Below are 22,117 nucleotides of genomic sequence, written 5' to 3' on the forward strand. Positions count from 1 at the left end.
GGTTAAAACTCTGGAACGCTTCATGAATTTGCTTGCCATCACTGTGCAGTGGCCATGCTCATCTTCTCTGTATCGTTCCAATTTTAGTTTATGTGATGCCAAAGCAAGCACTGTCCCTCAGTCTTGATGGCAAGTCCATCTGTCCTTGTTGCCAACATTAGAACCAAATTTCTTCAGGATACCTACATAGACTGAAGACCAGCAGCTCTCCACCAATCTGTCAGCCTTTTGTGTTAAACTGAGACATGCAGTACAGGGACACGGTCCATGAATGAAGCTGTGTGAGATTTCCAAGACCTTGTGAGAAAACACCAAGTAAATAAGACGAGTCCTGTCATCTCTGCTCACCCATGACATGGGTTGTTCTTGGAATGTGCTTTAGTGCCCCTCCCAAGTGTATTGGATAGGAGTTTACTTCAGATTACTCATTACAACTGGATATTGTTATCTGTTCATATGCCTCTATGGAAAAACATGTTTTTGTCACAAGTATCTTGTCTTTGTGACCATACACTTTACTCAGGTGACTCTTAACACTCAAAGTATAAATTGTCTAACGCTCTGAACGAAGAGGGCTACTACATGAGACTTTAGTCTGCCTTGTTATTAGGCCCTGCTCTTCCAGGCTCTGCTGCCAACTAGAGTAGTAAACAATCCAAATTCACGACCTCTCCAGAGTGCTACAGCCACGGTCGGACTACCTGGATTGTATTCATAAGCCAACACAATAGATCCCCCTTTAAAATGTATTTATTCCGTCCGTTCTTTTTTTCCTTTGGAGACGCTAATATATTTACTCTTCAGAATTCTTCCAGCCTTCCCTCATTTTCCAAGGCCAAAGCCAATCCCCCAGGTTTAAGTATCTGTTACAGCACTTCACTTCCAGGTCCCACAATTCTGCCACATAACCCATAGTTTCCTGTAGCTGCCGTAACAAATTACCACACACACAGCTCAGTGAGCCCCAAGTATTTTACTGCCATCTCCCCAGTCCTGGAAATATAAGCACATGTCACCAAAGCCTTGAAAAAAAAAACACACATTATTTACTGATCTATTCGTTTGTGTGTGTGTGTGTGTGTAGGCACACATGTGGAGGTCAGAAGACAACCTCTGACAATTGGTTTTCCTCTTCTACAGTGTGGGCATTGGGGATTTATGGTGATATTTTATTTGTATTAAATGTTATTGGTATGTTAATAAATAAAGTTGCCCAGGGGTCAGAGCTATTAGCAAGCCATAGGAAAGCAGGGCAGTGGTGGCATACGCTTGCAATCCCAGCACTTGGTAGGCGGAGCTAGTTAAGTCTCTGTGTGTTCAGGGATACAGCCATTATTGGATACACATGCCTTTAATCTCAATACCAATCATGGAAAACCTGGAGGAAAACCTGTCTATACAGACAGGCCGTGATGAGGCGGTCATGTGGTTGGGTTTACAACCAATGAGAAGGCAGAACAGGAACTCTATATAAGGACTTTAACACAGAAAGTAGCTCTGGTTCGGAGAGGTAGGACCACCGCAGGAGGAAGGGTAAGGTTTTAGGTCTTAGCTCTGACCTCTTGGCTTTCTTCTTTGCATTGGTTCTGTGTTTCTTATTTAATAAGAAGGTTGGTTACATCTACAGGGATTGAATTCAGAGGTCAAGCTTATTGACAAGCACCTTTACTCACTAAGCCCATCTCACAGAGCAGCTTTTTGTAAGGTGTTGGGATTTGAACTCAGGACCTCATGCTTATGAAGAAGGTGTTTTACTTATTGAACTGCTTCCTATTCCCTTCATCACATATCATTTCAGAGTAATCATATATGAAAAAATAAAAATAACAGATTCTGATAAATATCATTACTAATGGTTATTTTTTCTTTCCTCCTCAGGCCTCTGTTGAGCTAAATTCATTCTAGATCATATACATAGTGCTGAATGTATAATAATTATATTGCTTGAAGGTAAATATGTGGTTGAACATGGATGTCAGTGGTTGAAATGCTAGCCTAGTATATTCAAGGCCCTGTCATGTCAACCAAAAGTATTGGGATTGCAGAAATATCATTTATAGAATGAATAGGAGTAATTGGAAGTTTTGATACCAAATATTCTTGTTCAGTTTTGTTTATCTCTTGTTTGTGGTGTATTGTTTTCTACAGTTTCATCACTGGCCCAGTCATAGTTCTAGGCTAATTCTCCATAGATGTGGACAATGTGGTCCTTGTTTTAAATGGAAGAGAAAAAGCAGATCTTCCATGCCACCCAGTGGATACTTTACACACAGAATCTAATGCAAACCCAGAAGCTGAGGCATCTGGCTGTTGTCTTACTTGGAAATGAGTACTGTGACAATGACTGAATAGTGCGGTTCCTCAGAAGAAACGGAGGCTTTGTGGACCTACTTTTCATAACCTGTGACAGCCCCTGGATTAATGGTGCAGAGGTTCTCCAGTGGCCTTTAGGTGTAGCAATGTAAGTACAAGATAAGATTGTGCATCCTTAGACCCCAAGGTCTGATGCTCTGAATCAGGAACAGGGTGTTTTAAATGGTGCTGGGCTTACAGAGGATGAGGCCAGGGGCCATCCTTCCTACAGTCCAAACGAGTATGGCCTTGTGCCTCAGTGACAGCAGTGATGTTTTTACATGTCATTTTTTGAGTTTTCTTGGGTGCTTTATGAAAAGAGTTGATCTAGCTAAATGTCATTAATAGGCTTGGATTTTCCTTTTATAATGGGATCATGTGGATGTTTTAAAAAAATTCAGAGATTTAAAAATGAAGAGCCTTTCAAGTAAGTTATTGCTTTTACTTATTATTTTTTAAGTATGTTGAAATAGAATTACATCACTTTCCCCTCCCTTTCCTCCCTCCAGCACCCCAGCTACCCACCTTTGAATCCCTCCTATGTACTCCTCTGATAGCTTCTTTTTTATTATTGTTACATACCATCTATGTGTGTGTGCATAAATATGTATAAATACAACAAAAATTGTGCTTTTTTAGAGTATTTTACTCTTTCCCAAGGAGAACTGAAAAGTGTCTTTTGTTGTTGTTGTTTTTTAGGAAAGATGTAGTATAGATTATCAAGGTTATTAAGATCTTCCTGAAGAGAGGCTTAAACAAAAATGAGCAAAAAGTCTGTGTAGTTTATAGTAATAAGTACTTTTTTCTTCATTTAAATTTTTTTTTTTTTTTTGTGGGAGTCCACAAAGGTTTCCTAGTGAGATCTGAGCTTGCTTTACCCAGCAGGGCTGCATTAGAGGATGGCTTGACCACGTGCATGGTCACCAGGTGTCTGGGATGGTCTGCACTGGGCTGTGCTGGGGGGAGGTCTTTTGCTCCACCCCTTGGCATTCCTTTAAAAAGCCCTTTAGCAGAGACAGAAGGGGCCGGTGGGTTTGGACCCAGGCCCTCCCGAGGCTTTCCTGTGTTTTCTAACTGTCTCTCTCCTCTATATTTCTATCTACATATTTCTCATTGATCCCTGCTCAAGAGTACCCTGGGGGAATAAGAGGGAGCTGGTCTCCCTCAGTTTTTAATTGAAATAGAACTACATCATCACTCCTCTCCCACGAAGGGTAAAAGAGCCAGCCAAAGAAACACACCCTGACCCTGAAACCAGAGCCAAAGAAACACACCCTGCCCCTGACCAACTCAGCACAAAACCAACCAATCATAAAACCAACCAACCACTGAGCATGAAATCCAGCCAATATCTGAGCGTTTCCAAGTCCAGGGACTGAAATCTGACCAATTCCCACCCTGAAAAATCTTCACCCTAGAAAAGCTCCGCCCCCTAAGAAACCCTATATAAGCCCTGTACCTGTTCAGTTTGAAGCTGTCTTTTTCTACCCTGGCAGAGGTAGCCATTCTCCTGGATTCCTCACTTCCAATAAATCTCTTGAATGAAGTTTGGGGTAACGACCTTTCGCTAGAGTGGAGCAAAGCAGAGAAGTAATATGTGTGCATGCCAACTTCTACAACAGAATATTACTGAACCAACACATATGTGTGGATGTGTTTTATGCATAATGAGAAACACTTTTAAGTATCAGAACTCCATTGATTAATATCTTAAAATTCTGAATTTTTGAAGTCTTGGAATCATGTATCATCTTTAAGTTTTACTTTTTATATATCTTAAATTATTTTCTCAGGCCCTCACAAATTGCATTTACATATCTTAAACTACTTTTTGAACCTTTACAACTTAAACTCCCATATCCTCAGATCGTTTTTTTTCCCATCCAACCATTTATCATGAGACGGAAATGGTTGCTTTCTGCAAACAGTCATTACAAAGCAAGTTTCTCTAAATAAATAGTAAAAAGTTACATTGAAACCTGTTTTTGTATGTTTCTCTCACCAGGGGACCTAATAGCTCTAGAAGCAGCAAGGCCTGATTTTCATATCTGAAATGATCAGACTAGGCAGCTGGTATTAAACTGATGAAGCTACAGTTAGCCATCAACACCACTAGAGACCCGAGAAGAATAAATTTGAATAGGAAGTATAAACCAAATGGCCTCTGTATTGATTAAAATGACAGAGACTTACCAGCTACCTGGATAATTATTCTAGGCTCATCCTAGGCAATCTCGGTGATCTTGATGGAAGCCAAATGGTTTCAGTCTTCAGTGGTCACACCAGACAGCATTAACTCATTAACTGCCACATGGGGCAGAACTGGCCTTCAGCTGACAGACCCAGAAGATCCATGAGAGTTTCTGTGGGTAAGGAGCCTGGGAGACTGGCCTACTTTGGCAAGACAGAGAGAGGCAGTCAGTTCTCTAGTGTCCCGCTTGTCTATAGAATAGGCAGTGTATCACCTTGCTGTTCTGCCCTCTCATTGGCTCTCTTAGCCCAGCTACCTCACTTCTTCTTCCTACACAGTTCTGTCACTTTCTGTGTCTGTACAGACCTCCAGGTCTCTATGGTTGGTACTGGGATTAAAGGCGTGTGTCACCACTCTTGGCTCTGTCCCCTAGTGTGGCCTCGAACACACAGAGATCCTGCCTACTAAGTGATCAGATTTAGCACATGTGCTACCGCTGCCAGACTTCTGTGTTTACTTAAAATGGCTTGCTATTTCCTCTGATCTCCAGGCAAACTTTATTTATTAAAGCACAAATAAAATATCACCACAGATGATGTTTCACATTTCTGTTGCCCTGAATGCCTCCCTCCCTTCTGACTTTGGTACACTGAGGAAGTCTGAAACTATGAGGCAAAATAGACGTTTTCCCACTTGTTGTGGCCAGGAGCTTTGCTGCAATGTCAAGGGAGCAAATACTTTCCATCCCCAAAAGAACTAAGACACAGCAGGAGCAGTCGGCTTGGGCAAAACCCTCAGGGAAACTGCAGTTTCTAATCTGTTTTTCCGGACTGCAATCCCCAGTCTTTTGATAGATAATGCAGATTCCCCAGAGTTTATTATTTTTAACACTCAGAGATAATATTGAATGTGTTCATCAGGTGTAATGTCTGAGAATATATACATTGTGGACTGGCCATACCCACCTAATCAATATATACATCAGCTCCGAGTTAGTACTTTTGTGAGAGCACACAGCATCTACTCAGGCACTTTTCAATTATAGTATTGCAATAATCATCATGTTGTACAATAGAGCTGTTGAATTCCTTGATCCTATCTAACTGTAATTTTGTAGTCACTGGTAACCATCTATCCTTATACTCTCACATCCAAAGGTCAGTCCTAGTAAATAGTACTCCATGTTAATTCTTATTTTTATTTCATTGTTATGTGCACTTGTGTGCAGGTGTCCATGGAGGACAGTAGAGTGTGTCAGGACCTATGGAGCAATACTTAGTGATGGCTGAGTGCCTGACATGGACGCTGGGTACTAAACTCAGCTTATATGCAAGAGTAAGCACTTTTAACCACCGAGGCAACTCTCCAGTCCCTAATGTGGGTTGAAGACAATGAGAAAAGTTAGTAAATGTTGACTTACTCATCTTGGTAGAACGGAATCTGAGTACGTTATTTATCTGAAGAGTGCGCATGCTGGTGAGAGGTCACGGACAGCTCGTGAGACTCATTTCTCTCCTTCTATCTGGTGCTTCCTGGGGACTGAATTTAGGTCATCTGGCTTGGCAGCAAGCACCTTTACCCACTCAATCATCTTGCCAGCTCTAGCTGAGTAAAATTCTACCATCTCTTTTATCTTATACATAGCAATAGCCAAACAGAATAGAGAACATTTGGTCTATTATATAACACAGTGGATGAAGGCACCTTAGCAAACACTATAAATATACACACTTATGAGCACACTCTTAGTATTAGATATGATTAACCTTTATTATTCACAAAAAATGAACTTTCTAAAATACTAGTAAATTTCCACTTTAGCTCTGTTTTGAAGTGCTGGTACCACTGAAGTAACATTTTTCTTCTTTGAATTTTTTCTTGTAAAGTTAAAGTCTTCTCCTTTTCTAAAATAGCAGGAAGCTCCTTCCAGTTCTTGATGAAGATAAAGGGAGCATCCATGGCTTTGAGTAGCTGCAGAGGTGCCCTGTGGTGACTGGATGTGTTTCCACAGTAGCCAGCTGTCATTACATCCTCGACTACAGGAACGGAGCCAAAGGAGCAGGCCTCATATATTCTATAACATTCTGTGTTCACTCCTACAGGACACAATGTGAGGTCACTCTGAAGTAAAGCATCTTGGTAATTCTTAAGACTTTCATTTGTCTCCTGAGGCTGCCACCTAGGAAATTAAACAAACAACAACAAAGAAATCCCTGTAGGGTTTTACTTTCCTATGGCATCTTTTCTGAAGGAAACGTTTTAATGTCAATTATCAAAATTGTGAACAAATACAGAGATGATAAATATAAGAGACACTGAAAACATTGGACCAAATATATTTAAAACTTTTAAAGAATCTGGGGATGTGTATATAGCCCAGTTGGTAGCATTCAGACCTAGTACTGATCATCATCCATCCAAAAACTGGGTATGGTTGTACACACCAGTAATCATAGGAGTTGGTAGGTGTAGGAAGAATTACGAGTTCAAAGTCATCCTGGTCTGTACAGTGAGTTTGAGGCCAGCCTGTGCTACATGAGACTGCCTAAAACAATTAAAAAAAAAAGAATTTGAATGTTTTATTGTTATATAGTTAAAACATCTGGTGATCCGTTTTTGAGTGGGTAGTATTCATTCAGCCTGCATTTCCCACGTGCTGGGTTCTGTCCTCCTTGTCTTACACTGTGTAGCAGTCTAGTAGTGGACATTAAGTCTTCAACTGAGTTAAAGTCGGGGCATCTTCTAGAAAGTCTGAAGATCTGTGAGGAAAATTAAAGCAGAGAAGCAGAGAGGGTCTGAAGCGACAGGGCGGCATTCTCAAGCAGGCTAGAGAACGTTTCATTGCTGAGCGCTCAGAACCCAGGAGTTGGGTGCAGACAGGCAGGCTATGCAGATGTGGAGAAGGAAGGAGAAGAAACAAAGACGAAGGTCGTGAGACCGCATGGGCCCACCACTGCGTCTGCACAGCGCGCCAGCAAGCTTTCGCTCATGCCTGGGACACCCTGGTGTGGCCAGCTGGGAGTCCCCAATTATGCATAATCCATAACATGTGTAGAAGCTAAGAACTCACTTAGAAGCCAAGCATTTTGTTCTGTTTGTATTTTCTTAGTAAAGTAAGCGAGGGTTTTAAAGTCGGGAAGACTGAGGAGGAGGTGTTGAATTTAGGACAGAGAAGGTAGAAAACAACCTTCAAAGAGGGAGGGAGAAGACATTAGGAAGAAAGTCGGGCGAGTGTGGAGTTCTTCAGCTTTCAAACTGTGCAAATTCATGCAGGAGCGTAAGTGCAGGTATGGGGCGGGCAGGAGAGACCAGCAGGGTGGGGGTTCCTGGATGAGGGTGACCACATGAGGGGTTTTTTAAGGCTTTTATATTTCCTTATTGCCCCATTGTCTCCCTTTTGTAAAACTACTCGTGATTTTACTCCTTAAAAGGGACACAAGAGACAGACTCGGGGCTCCTTTCTTTAATCTGACTTAGGAGGCAGTCTCTGGCCAGCTCTTGGCCATAGAAATCAAGCTTGCTTCAAATTTGGCTTGAGTTGTGGTACTAGTCTTATTCTTGACATCGGGATTAACATTTTCCGAAGAGCCCCAATGACATTCAGACCAACCACCCAAATTCTAAACGCTGACCTTTGCTTCAGAACTCCAGGGGCCTGGGGGCTGCCTCAGGAGGCACGTGTTTTGAGATGTTCCAAGGCTCCGAGGCTGCCTTCAGTTCAAGGATTACTGGGGTGAATGTTCCTGCCGAGCAAAGCAGCAAGCATCCATGGAGGCCTCCTGGTGAGTCATAATCTGGTTCTGTTTTGTGGGATCCCTATCTGGGATGTGGGCGCACCCCAATATTCTCTGGTCCAGGGCAAAAAGCGAGACGTCCCCCTGCCCGACTGAGGTTCTTGGTCTGGTTTCATGTTCTGTTTGTCTTGTCATGGTTTTGGCTTCATTTTGACTGTGCTCCTTCTCCCTCTTGTGATCCGTTTATCTGGACTTGGGGCGACTGAACTGATGGATAGTATGGGTAAGAAGACTAGCAAGCCTAGCTAACAGGCTTCTAACCTGTGTTCTTAAGACTTGACAAACTTTACTCCGCTACAGTTAAGGAGGATTATGATTACCCTATCACCAAGAGTCTATTCCGAACTTTCTGTGAAACTGAATGGCCCACATCCCGGGTCGACTAGTTCTCCCAGGGTACTTTTGATTCTCAGATAGCCTGGGCAATGGTTAATGTCACCCTTGGTAAGTCTGACCACCTAGATCAAGTTGGACACATCTTGTCTTGGGTTGAAGCGACTTTAAGGAACTAGGGTGGCAAACCCAAGGCTCAGTGCTACAGAGGATGTCAGTGACAGTTACTTACGCTGGCATGAGACTGAAGAACTCGAGTTTCGGGAGGGAAGGACAGAATGGTCTAGAAGCAGCAGGGGCACAGAGGGTACTACTTGACCTCTAGCTCAACGCAATGAGAACCATTTTATTAGCATTATTCCTCTGGTAAGCCTTTCCTCTTTTATACCACCCTCATTCATACCCTCACACCAGCCCGTTGTCTTGCTTTATGACCTTTGCTCCTCCCTCTACACGGACACTGCTGTCCCACGCCAACACGAGGCTGACCCTGCACCCTCTACATGGACACTGCTGTCCCACGCCAACACGAGGCTGACCCTGCACCCTCTACATGGACACTGCTGTCCCACGCCAACACGAGGCTGACCCTGCACCCTCTACATGGACACTGCTGTCCCACGCCAACACGAGGCTGACCCTGCACCCTCTACATGGACACTGCTGTCCCACACCAACATGAGGCTGACCCTGCACCCTCTACATGGACACTGCTGTCCCACACCAACATGAGGCTGACCCTGCACCCTCTACATGGACACTGCTGTCCCACACCAACACGAGGCTGACCATGCACCCTCTACATGGACACTGCTGTCCCACGCCAACACGAGGCTGACCTGCACCCTCTTCAGGCCTGTGTTTCATGTAGCCCTCTATTGGTGCTCTCCTGGGCCATCTGAAAACCAATGCTTCCTTCTCCACACCCAGTCCTCTGCATGGCCTTCTTCTGCTTAGTTCTTTGCTTACATGGCACTATCATCTTCTGACACACGCCACATTTCACTTGTCTCCTCCAACAAACACTTAAGTGCTATGGGCACACATGTTGTTTTTGTTGACAGTATCATGGTACAATGGTTTCTGGCATATGACAGTTGTTTGGCAACTGCTGGGTGAATGAATTTACTATAGTTACATTAATAGTAATGACGTCCATCTAGAAGGCGATTTCTGTCACAATTAAACATACATTTCTAGATCTAGAAGCATGCCTTTTAGGCGTTTGTTCCCTGGCCCCTCTGCTTTTTACTCCATGTGTTTACTTAAAAGCAAAAGAAATGATTGCAAAACGACTTCTGTTACTTTATCACCACCTCCTTGATTACTATGTACAAGATGAGAAAGAAGCCAGTTTCTCGGCTTTAGTTACCACTGCAGCTTCTGACAGGACAGTAGACTAAGTGGAGTCACCAGTGATTCTCTGGAAACCTATTTGTACACAAAGTGACACTCAGATTGGAGAGCAACAGGGAGGAACCACACCAATATAGAACTTACTGTTCTCTTGCAGAAACCCAACAAAGTTTATCACTTCCATCTTGTTTCAAAATGTTCATGAGTGTTTGTCTTGATGAATTTGTATAGACAGTTCCTAAAAAATTACATATGTAGGGCCTCTCATCATGAAGCATCGACCAGCTGGCTTCAGCCACAGGAAACTTCCTGTATCTATAAAGACAAGCAATGAATTATTGTATGGTAGGATCATCCCACAGCCTGGCTTGTTAGGCTATGCATAGTCAGGGCATTTAAAATATGATTTCTAAACACACTGTACACCACAGACGAAAAATCATTATTTATCCATTAAAAAGAAAATATACTGTTACAGTCATGAGCTCTGAAAAATTAACTCCAAGGAGTTTGCAAGTATATTAAGACAAACAACAAATAAAATCTGTATACGATACAAAGGAGGCTGACTACAAGTGATGTGACAGGTCACTGACTACAAGTGACTACGCTGTACAGGAGACCATTATGGCATTTTGGGTCACATAATTTTTTGTTTAGAAGAGTCCTGTACACTGTGCTATGTTCAACAACATCCCCAGTGTGGTGGTTTGAATGTAATTGGCCCAATAAGGAATTCATAGGGAATGGCACTATTAGGAGGTGTGGCATTATTGGAGGAAGTGTGTCTCAGTTTACTTCCTGCTGCCTGTGGATCAAGATGTGGAACTCTCAGCTACCTCTCCAGCACCATGTCTGCCTGCATGCCGCCATGCTTTCCACCTTGACAATAATGGGCTAAACCTCTGAACTGTAAGCCAGCCCCAATGAAATGGTTTCCTTTATAAAGGTTGCTGTGGTCATGGTGTCTCTTCCCAGGATCGAACAATGACTAAGATACCTGGGATCTACCCATTTCATGGCAGTTGTGACAATTTGCTCTCTTTAGTTGAGACAACCAAAAGTTTCCAGTTGGTACTACATCTTTCCTCATTGGGAACAAGACGGGTCTGGCAATACCAGAATTACTATGTTTCTACCTTCTATTATACAAATAGGTGAGGTCATACAAAGTGGAAAAAGTAGTATTTTTATAAATATAGGCTCTTCTCAAGGAATAGATTTTTCTGAAGGTCTTAAGGGTGGGTATACTTAACAAGTCTTTGAAGTTTTAAGACTGGTCTTAGCCCAAACCTATTCGGCTGAAATGTTGTATATGTCAGGGTGGGAATGTGCCAGTGGCATTTCTCTGGTGACATCTGTGTAGCTAAATAGAGATAAGCCTGAGGGTACAAATGGTGGTAACCAGTGACATAATGAATGTCTGATTCAAGACTACCAGTGAGATGATTCATTTACTCAACAAATAATTGAGTACCTACAGTGTATAAGCACCACTTTAAAATTTATTTTTCATTTATGTGTATATGTGTATGCCTGCTTGTCTCCATGTGTAGCCATGTGACCACAGAGTTCAGAAAAGAGTGTCAGATTCCTTGGAAATACAATCATACACAGTTGTAAGCTACACCATGTTGGTGCTGGGAACTGAACCTGGGTCCCCTACAAGAGCAGGAAGTGTTCTTAACGGCTGGGCTATTGCTGTAGCCCTTCACGTACACTTTTAGAGCAGGGAAGAAAATTCCTGCCCTCAGAAAGTTTATATATTAGTGGGAGCCTGGCTTAAAGTTTGCTTACTATTAAAAACCTATCCATAAAAAGCTTAAAAAATGTTTTCCAAATTTTTAACCTGGGGGATGATTACATATTGAAGATCTTAAATTATCATTGAATTAACCTTTGCTTTTATAGTTGAGATTTATATAAAGTCAGCCAATCACAACCCAAGGGTAAATGTATTCTTTATATGAAAATACTACAACAATTTCACTAGAAATTATGGCTCTATGTTTGTTCTTTCTGTTAAACATCTCTTTAGGACACTAATAAACTTAAAAATTGATCCTATATTCATTTGAAAACAAAAAAGTACTCATCAGTTCTCCTCAGCGGAGGGTAAAATACGCCCCAAACAACAACCAAACTTCTCACTAATGTCACTGAGGCACGAGGCCACACTTGTTTGGACTCGTAGGAAGGATGGCCCCTGGCCACATCCTCTGTAAGCCCAGCACCACTTAAAACACCCTGTTCCTGATTGAGAAATCAGACCTTGGGATCCAGGGATGCACAATCTTATCTTGTACTTACGTTGCTACACCCAAAGGCCACTGGAGAACGTCCACACCGTTAATCCAGGGGCTGTCGTAGGTTATGAAAAGCAGGTCCACGAAGCCTCCGTTTCTTCTAAGGAACCGCACTATCCAGTCATTGTCACAGTACTCATTTCCAAGTAAGACAACAGCCAGATGCCTCAGCTTCTGGGTTTGCATTAGATTCTGTGCGTAAAGTAACCACTGGGTGGCATGGAAGATCTTTGCCTTTTCTCTTCCATTTAAAACAAGGACCACATTGTCCACATCTATGGAGAAGTAGCCTGGAAGTACGGCTGGGCCAGTGATGAAACTGTAGAAAACAACGCACCACAAAGAAGAGGTAAACAAAACTGAACAAAGGAAAATTTCAATCACTTTACATAAAATCCAGAATGAGATTTAATTCATACTCTCTTTAGAAATGAAATTTGTAGAATACAAATTCTTCTGAATAAGTCTGGGACAGGGCTACAGACTAATAGAAAGCTTTGGATGCAAAATTCAACTACTATATAAAAATGATTATGTGGGGTTCTCATGTCTTCACTGAAGGCAAGGTATCAAAATACAATGTAAAGGAAAACATATCAAGTTTCAGGATATTCTTAACACATAATTAAAATGATTTGTGTACATGTGTGTGCACACATGCATGCATGCATGTATGTATGTGTACCAAGATGGGTGTGTAGGCCAGAGGACAAATTGCAGGAGCTGGCTCTCTCCTTCCGCCATGCAGGCCTTGGGGTTGAACTCAGGTTATCTGGCTTTGAGGCAACCATTTTTACCATCTTACCAGCCCTTAAAGTATAATTTTATGTAAATACGAAAGTACATATTGAAAAAATAATACTTATACGCTTCTATCATCAGAAATGTAAAACTCTGAGAGAGAACATATACCAAATTCTTAACAGCAATTCTCTCTGAAGAACGAAGAATAAAGGACTAGGAAACAATGAAAGGTCTTCTTTTATTGGAAACATTTCTTTGAAAAGGAAAGTTAAATAAAAAGAATTCATGACAGCTGAAATATGTTGTGAGTGGTTAGCAAGAGGGAGTACCTTGTAGTTCTTTGTTTGAAATATAGCTTTAAAAGTTTTCATAAAAGGAATAAACATGCTCCACTGTCAAAACTCGCACTGTTGTACGCTGCCCCAAACAATCATTGCCACCGAAGTATTTTGAACTTTAGTGGAAGTACGAAGGAATGAGCAGTTGGGAAACAGTGAGTGTACACAACTGTTTGGGAAGCACGGAGGAGGGGAAGGAGGAGCGCAGGTGGAGAGTAAGGAAAGGGAGGCAGTCCTGGGAAGAGCAGTCCCAGGAGACAAAGATGGAGGGCACGATGTGGGACTGGGAGAGATCAGCTCACAGCGTGCTCGGCGCGGGTAAAGGCTCTGTCCGAGAACGGGTCAAAAGCGCTGGGGCACGGAGTTAGGGGAGGTAAGTCTGGATGTCCTTGCTTTTCCTTGAGTTTCTGTTCCTCCTTCCGAGTGCGGGAAGAAAGTGTGCCACCGCTCCCTGTCTGTGTGGTGTTGGGAAGTAAGCCTGGAGCCTGTGCGCTTTAGGAAAGCCTTCAACTAAGGAGCTGTATTTCCAGCTCCTTGTTACTGCATTTCCAACATGAAATTATGAAGACTGCTGAATTTTCCTACTATATATTAACATTATAAAATAAAGCTTATGTGTGGCTTAGTATAATATACAGGTTGAATGCTATGTTTTAGTTAACTGAGGTTATCACTGAAGTGTCTATCATGAAAACCCATTAACTGAAGAATAATCGTATCTAAAGAGATCATGTGTAGAATTCTAAAATGTAATCTACTCTTTTAGGTAAGTTGGCATATGTGTAAGCATCACAACTTACAGTTTTCAATATATTTTTTCACACTGCTTGCCTCAATCGAAAAATGTCTTCAAGCCGGGCAGCAGTGGCACACACCTTTAATCCCGGCACTAGGGAGGTAGTGTCAGGTGGATCTCTGTGAGTTCGCGGCCAGCCTAGTCTACAGAGCGAGATCCAGGACAGGCACCAAAACTACATGGAGAAACCCTGTCTTGAAAAACCAAAAAAGTCTTCAGAGTAAATATGTCAATGTAGAGAGCCCAGAGAAACCATTTAAATCATTAGTACCTACTTGATCATTAGCACATAACTTACAACTTGCAATTCCATGAGTTTGTTAATTTTGGATAAATTATATACTACTCTTCACTGTTTAATAAGATATTTTAAAATTTTGTTACAGCACTTGAACACATAGTTCTCTAAGAGGAAATAGCACTGTTTTTTGATGATAACATAAAATCTCACATAAAAATTTCAGAAGGGTAAACTGGGGCTTAGGCTTCCTTGGGAGTTAACAGTGTCTACTCTAATCCCCTTTCTATCACGGAGGGAATAGCACATAACTATAAGCTTAAGGATGCCACTCATGCACATAACAGACATTCACCTTTTTTTTTTTTTTTTTTTTGTACTGGCAACTGAACCGCGAGAGCCTTGCACATTCTAGAACAGCCTTCCTACCCCCGAGGTCCATGTCCAGCCACACATTTACTTTCAAACAGTGAAATCTAAATACTGTAAAGCTTAGGAATATACATATGACCTACAAAGAGCAACAAGTATAAATATCTGTTTACTCTTTAAGTATCACTTCTCTGAGAAGATCCGTGTAATAACGGGTCAGGAAGGTAGCTGCTCAGTTGGAAAAGTGCCTGCCTGGCAAGCTGGAGGACGGAAGTGCAATTCCTTGCACCACTGTGAAAAGCTAGATGTAGCATAGAGATAGGTGTAGCCCTGGGTCTCACTGTCCAGCCGGCCTATCCTAATCATTTGAACTCCTACGAGAAACCGTTTCCTCCAAAAAATCAACTGGCAGTAGTTGCTACTGGGGAAGGGAGGGAGGGAGAGAGGGAGAGAGGGAGAGAGGGAGGGGGAGAGGGAGAGAGGGAGGGAGAAAGAGAGACTGACTGACCGAGAGCCATTTTTCTTCAGGGATTTGGGCCCTGAGAAGCTACCCATGCTCCAGCAGATTGTCTCACATACAGACATCACTAAATGGACTTACTGGGTATTGAATAAGAGAGAGTGAGAGCAAGAGAATGAGAGAGACAGACAGACAAAGACTGAGACAGAGAGAGTGCACATGTGCACACATGTGCACATGAAGTCAGGAGGGAAGAGTGGTGGAGTTGTAGGGAAGGAACTGGAAGGTAGGCAATGCAGGCTGGACTGGAGGCAGACACATTACATTCTCGTACTAACATTAAATAAAACATTACTGAAAACACATAGGTCTACAGCTCCTAATAAAGAATGCCCAAGGTTGGCCTGTCTCCCACTCAGAACCACCCCTCCTCCTAAGGAACACGGCTAGAAAACACAGCTAAGTGCAATAAACCTGCCAAGTGTCGTAAGGTCGGCAACCACGGCAGCGGTGAAAATTCAAATGAACCTAAGTCAAGCAGAGCTTCTCCCCTCTTGTTTATGTGGAAAAAGAATGGATTTGCAATAAAGCCCAGAATCTCTTGTTGACACCCACTCCAACAACAGAACTGTCACAAGAAGTAAACACGTAAAAACAACTCATGTTTATCCCAGTAAAAACCAAAATGGAAATAGCACTTTCATAACAAAATTGCAATTTTTCTAATTAAAGTCATGTTAATTCTATTGAACAATTAAGAAATTATATAGTGATAGGTAAATTAAATCAAAGTAAAACCCCTAAATGTCTAGGTAATTAATTCATTTTACAGAATCTAAATATCAGAATAGAAAGAGTCCTCAATTTTGCAAAAACTGGGAATCTAGATCATTAAACAAATCATAGTAGATATGACATAAAATGTTTTAATAAGTAAAAGTTGGATTCTATCTGAATATTACAAGGTTAATATATCTACTAACGAAAAGAAAATAATGAAAGTAATACTTGTTTACATGTTAGTCCTCCTAGGCAAAGAACATTAAATATTCATTTACCAGCCAAGTGTATAAAACACAGAATATGAAGTTTTCCAAATCATCAGCTAAAAACAAAACAGAAATAAGACTCCCCCAAATTTATTTCATTTTTTTTTTTTCAGTAGTGGGGACAGAACCCAGGGCCTTGCACACAGCAGGCAAGTACTCCTACCACTGTACCACTGAGGTACATCTCCAGTCCTCCCTCCCAAATTATTTTGTAATGTCCAATTTAGTAAGAAAATGTTTAATGAAGCTTGAACTATGAACACGTAGCCACAAGATTTATTTCTGTATTTTTCCCAAGCTGAAACGAAAGCGATGTACAAAAGTCTATTTCCCTCTAGTAGTTACATCAAACATCATGTAGTAGCACAAGGTTAACGCTGTCTAACTGATACCTGTAATGTGTTCTTCCTACAATTGAATATCCTCCCCTCCACTGAGCAGTCACATCAGCGGGATCAAGAGTGCCTTCAAATATGTGTTCCCAGAGATACAAACCTGGTAACAAAAGAAGAAAACAGAAACATCTGCTGCCTTGTCCAGTTTAGTAGGTCCGAGGAATGTATGTTTTGTTTCTTGCTATTTTGACTATGAGCCTAGAAGTTTCCTGCCGTCGTCTGCTGGCGGGCAGTGCTACCAAGCAAAACCTCAGTCAATATGGCAACTAACTGTACAAGGGACAGACTTCAGTGGCTGTAGGTGTTAAAAGTGGGTTGTAGTGAAGACAACAGAATCTTTTATTATATACTGAGGAACCCCTTAACTCTTAATGACCATCATATTCTGAAAAAAAAAAATGTATATTACAAACTAAATTACCATCATTTTTAGAATTAACTTAATATCGTAATTGGAGGGACTAAACATTTTGTGCTGAAGCCAGAGGAGCTCATCAGTATACCACACATTCAGTATGTCAAGGGGATATTGCTTCCCCATTTCATCAGACATCCCTGAATGCACGATCCCCTCATAGACAAATGACAGCTCATCTTTCCTCGTTAGGACAACCATGACGCTTGGTCTTGGTGTCATCTGAATGAAAGCAGCCCTTAGAGTGGACAAGGTCAGCAGCACACATGAGGTAACATTAGCACACGACACCTTTGAGAACATTGTGTCAGTTATACTGAAAGACGTATTCTGTTCCACTTCCATTATGTCATGTTACTAAAGTCACCCTAACCACCAGGTTTAGAATTTGGGCAATCAGATAAAGCTGCCACATGTGTCAGGCTGAATAATTCCCTCCTTCTCCATGTTCACATCTTCATCTCTAGAACCTGTGAATATTATCTTACACAGCAAAAGAGTGTCTCAGTGTGACTAAGGTGCCGGACGGTGAGCATTCCAGAGACATGTGAACCGCTCCCCTTGAGAAAGGCAGGAAACAAAGTTGGAGTGTTTTGAGTCATGAAACACGGTAGTTCACTATGGCAGCCATAGAAAACTATGTGTTACGTGGGCAGGACATGGTATCAAGTGAGGTGCTACTGTAGCAAAGAGTTAAAAGTGTGGAAGTGGCCAGGCGGCAGTGGTGATGCACACCTTTAATCCCAGCACTCGGGAGGCAGAGCCAGGCGGATCTCTGTGAGTTCGAGGCCAGCCTGGTCTACAGAGCAAGATCCAGGACAGGCTCCAAAACTACCCAGAGAAACCCTGTCTCGGAAAAACAAAAACAAAACAAAACAAAAAAGTGTGGAAGTGGCTTTGAAATAGGGACATGGGGGTGGCTGGAAGAATTTGGAAGAGAATGATTTTGAACCAAGTCTACACTAGAACATGCCTTAAACAGAGAGTGCAGGGGAAATGCAGATGCTCACAGTTCATTTCGTGAGGAAGACTCGGGTGAGAGTGAGGAACAGAGGAGAGAAAACGACACTGTCTGATGAACGCGCAGACTGTCCCACGCTGACTGCTGGTGGAACGTGCGTCTCAAAGGGACACTGAGCGTGCAAGGAGACGAGGACTGTGATACTAGAAACGAGGAAAGGGGACCTGTGTGCACAAGGGTCACGGGCTTAGCCGAACTGTGTCCCACGTGTATGTGTGAAATGGAACTTGTAAGTGATGAACTCGGGCATTGCTCTGAAGAGATTTCTAAGCAAGGTATTGGCTGCCTGGTTTTGTTCTTTTATGATTACAGTAAAATACAGGAGGAAAGAAAGGGAGACTGAGGGATGAGCTGTCAAGCAACAAGATAGCAGGATTTGATAACGGGAACGTTCTGGACTATTCAGATTTTAAAAGAGATGAAAAAGCACATTTCCTGTCAGAAAACCATGCTGTGGAGAAGCCAAAGATGTGGTGGCTCTAATGAACTTTCGGTTAGTGCCGCAAACGAAATTAAAATAGTCACCGGCACAAGAGGCTGTTGGAAGAGATTATGCATGTGACTTGTGGATCTCCTTAGCCACCTTAGCAGATGCCAGAAATCGAGACGAGACGATCCAGGAAAGATGTGTGGGGGAGTTTCATTCTTAATAGAGTGAATTCTTGTGACAAAGCACAAGAGACCTCTGAAGTTTTAGAGAACGCGGTGTTCTTAGGAGTCCCGGCCACCTAGATCAGCTGTGACAGAGAGGCCGAAACGAATGAGGTCCATTTTGGCTCAAAAATTCCACCAGCAGGGAAGGCTGATACATGGACTGCGCTGCTAACACACGCTGTTCCTCACGCAGATGGAAGGACAGCTCTCAAGGTGGAGCTGAGGGGACAGAGGACAAAGCCGTGCTGGAGGTCACTCGAGGCAGAAAAATCTCATGGGATTTCCCTCAGTTTCCCATGTGTTTGCACCAAGGACTCCTTTTTACACACACGTTCCCCTTTTAGTGGGAATTCTGTAACTGGTCTGTTACGACCACATGGGGTAGATGCTGATGATGAAAGAAGTGGGTGATAAAGGTCAAGGGTCACTATGATGCTTACTGGACCAAATAAAGTCTAAAAACATGAAAACCCACTCCTATCTAAAATTTAAAGTAGAATGAGAACATGGAGACTTACAGGAAGAAATCAGTACTTAATTTAAAATTCAACAACAACAACAACAACAACAGAAAAACCACCACAACCTCCACCACTACCACCACCAGAAAAATCCCGCCAGACTATGAAGATTGAGTCATTACAAATCCAGGTCCAGCAGGAATCTTCCAGATGTCGTTTTGGTAACTCATCAGAAACAAACTTATGAAATACCACAAGTCAGGTACGAGGGATTATTATTATTATTATTATTACCCTTTTGTTGTCTTGTACTTACTTCCAACTACATCTCTCACCGGACGTTCAGTCCAACTCATGGTCAAAAGAGCCTCTTCTACAGAAGGTGTTTGCAGGAGTAAGAGGGACTATGTAAAATGAGGAAATGCCAATCAAAGGGCCTAAGGTCTCATTAATACAGACTGGATTAACTCTGGAGATCTAAGGTACAGTATTATGATTGTACTTATTAATGCTATACCGTATACTTGCTGTTTCTGAGAGATTAAATTTTAAATAATATGTTATATGATGGATAGCCTGCTGACAATTTCACAATGCAAATGTTAATCACCCTATCAATGTCATAAATATATACATACATATATATAAAATCTCAATCACGGAGGGCCTTACTCTCTTATCTGAGTGAAATGTATATCCTAGAACACTAGACTCCTGATAAAGCAACTCTTGTGAACTAACAAGGTTTTTGTTTATTTATTTTTGGTGCTGGGATTGAGCTGAGGTCAGCATTGTACACGTTAGAGTTTAATTAACTATATACTGTATCCCCTTACTGGACACAGTGAACATATTAAAAACCAAGGAAGGCTTGCAATGAAGAACCTTGTTGAACACTGCCCTGTTTAGCATTTCCTAAACTTGTCTGCTCACTAAGGAGAGGGCCCACATATTACACATATGTATCAAGTGACCATTAATTACACAGACGAATGAAAATTCAGTGAGCACATGAGTTACAATATAATGATGCTACACAATCTACTTTGTATCTACTCACAAATGTAAATAACCAATACGGGAGTATTTGCATACTTGTTATCTGAGGGGAAAGACAAATGAAATCCTGACAAAAGGTGAGAGAACGTATTTTCATTAAACAATGAAATAAATACTCTAGTAAATTCAATACCACTACAGTACACATTTTACATTGCCTATGTATGCTTTTTCCTCTTTGCATTAACTTACCAATGGCAGCTTTGCCCCAAATTTGGACCCTGTGCTCTATTTTGTCTTTTGTGGATTTGTTTAATATTTGCAGTCTGGTTTTAACTCTGTGTTGCTGCTCGTTTTTTTCATCTTCTTCCCAAGGATTCCATTCTTCACTCTCCAGAGCTGACCGTTCTGTTTTAAAGAGAGTGACTGCGTTTACCACTGAGGAATAATAACAGCTGGTACAAAGTCAAGTCATTTGAGTGAGATGCTTAGAGGGGACTAGTTTCACCTTCAAGTTTCAGAGACAAACAATCGAACTTGAGGCATATGATTGAAAAAAAAAAAGGAAAATAAAAGAAACCAACTTTTTTTTTTAAATGAACCATCTCTGTTAAAGATTTAAAAACTTTTAACGTAAGCTAGAACAAGTATGTCTTCCCCACAAACCTTTAGAAACACCTGCAGAACACATCAAGCTACACGTTTTAGTTCTGGAACTGTTCACCGGTTTTATATAAGGAAACTACTAGTAAAAACCTTAACTTTAGCACGCTGTCTCCACCAGTGTCATAACACCACTGTGCAAAAATTCTGAGCAGGGGGGGTGGAAAAGGATTGCAATTCCCAAACATGTCAAAATACCAGATGGGACTCGGAGCTGGGAATAGAAAGCATGGCCTTCTGAAGCCCCAGGATTAGAAAGGACCATGCTTAACATGGGACGAGATGCCTTAAACCGGGCGGTGATCTGCGGCTCGCCCGCAGCATTCCTGCAAACCTCTGGCCTTGGAGGCACAGCGAGGGTCTGCTCCAGGATTTAAAGGCGTGCACGCCTCCAGCCTCCAGGGTGGCGACCGGGGCAGGGAGCTCGCCACCAGGGTGAGAAAAGCCTCCGAGCCGAGTCCAGGGCTGGCTCCAGAGGCGGAGGGGGAAGCTCGCACAGAGGCCGGAGAGATCCCAGGGCGAGCCGGGGGCCCGCGTGGCTCGCCCGCCGCCCCCGCCGCCTCTGCCCTACCTCGGCCGAGCCTCTCCTTGGCCTGCGCCGCCGCCGCCGCCGCTTTCCTGGAGCCCCGAGAGGTCGCGGCCGGCGCACGGCGGTGGCGCCCGAAGAAGACGTGGTAGGCGGCGTAGATGGAGAAGACGCAGTACAGGGCGACGAGGAGCGAGCACAGCGGCGTCCGCGTCAGCCGCATCCCACCGCCGCTCCCCGGCCCGGCGTCTTTAGGAGAAGCCCCGGCTCCGGCCTGCGGCACTAGGTGTGGGCCAGGCCCAGGCTGCACCGTTCAGGCCCCGCCCCCGGCTCCTTCGGCCCCGCCCTTCCTCAAGACGGCCCGCCCGCCTGACGGCCCCGCCTCCTCCCAGGGCAGCCTCCTTCAGGCCCCGCCTCCTCCCGGGGGCAATTTCCTTCAGGCCCCGCCTCCTCCTGGGGAAGCCTCCTGCAGGCCCCGCCTCCTCCTGGGGAAGCCTCCTGCAGGCCCCGCCTCCTACCCACGGCCTCACTCAGGCCCCGCCTCCTCCCGGGGCAGCCTCCTGCAGGCCCCGCCTCCTACCCACGGCCTCACTCAGGCCCCGCCTCCTCCCGGGGCAGCCTCCTGCAGGCCCCGCCTCCTACCCACGGCCTCAC

The 22,117-nt window shown here is 43.1% G+C and overlaps 1 protein-coding gene and 1 non-coding gene across 3 annotated transcripts; both read right to left on the minus strand.

Annotated features, from left to right (window-relative positions):
- Nucleotides 1-4: 4 nt before the first annotated feature.
- LOC128120124 (U6 spliceosomal RNA) lies at nucleotides 5-111 on the minus strand. Its single transcript, XR_008221774.1, has one exon. It is a non-coding gene; the product is annotated as a U6 spliceosomal RNA (small nuclear RNA).
- Nucleotides 112-6,292: 6,181 nt separating this feature from the next.
- On the minus strand, nucleotides 6,293-21,794 carry Rxylt1 (ribitol xylosyltransferase 1). Of its 2 annotated transcripts, XM_052753485.1 has the most exons (6): nucleotides 21,509-21,794; nucleotides 20,527-20,682; nucleotides 16,722-16,824; nucleotides 12,337-12,651; nucleotides 10,171-10,341; nucleotides 6,293-6,722 (listed from the first exon to the last, which is right to left on the minus strand). In XM_052753485.1, exons 1-6 carry the CDS (start codon nucleotides 21,684-21,686, stop codon nucleotides 6,305-6,307), a joined length of 1,341 nt encoding a protein of 446 aa, XP_052609445.1. In that variant the 5' UTR covers nucleotides 21,687-21,794; the 3' UTR covers nucleotides 6,293-6,304. The 2 variants fall into 2 exon arrangements, with proteins under 2 accessions (XP_052609445.1, XP_052609446.1); XM_052753486.1 differs by lacking the exons at nucleotides 16,722-16,824; nucleotides 21,509-21,794 and having other exon boundaries at nucleotides 20,527-20,640.
- Between the last annotated feature and the right edge of the window lie 323 nt (nucleotides 21,795-22,117).

Source organism: Peromyscus californicus, unplaced genomic scaffold, assembly GCF_007827085.1.
Source record: "Peromyscus californicus insignis strain IS unplaced genomic scaffold, ASM782708v3 Scaffold_24__1_contigs__length_46423439, whole genome shotgun sequence".
NCBI classification, from domain to species: Eukaryota; Metazoa; Chordata; class Mammalia; order Rodentia; family Cricetidae; genus Peromyscus; species Peromyscus californicus.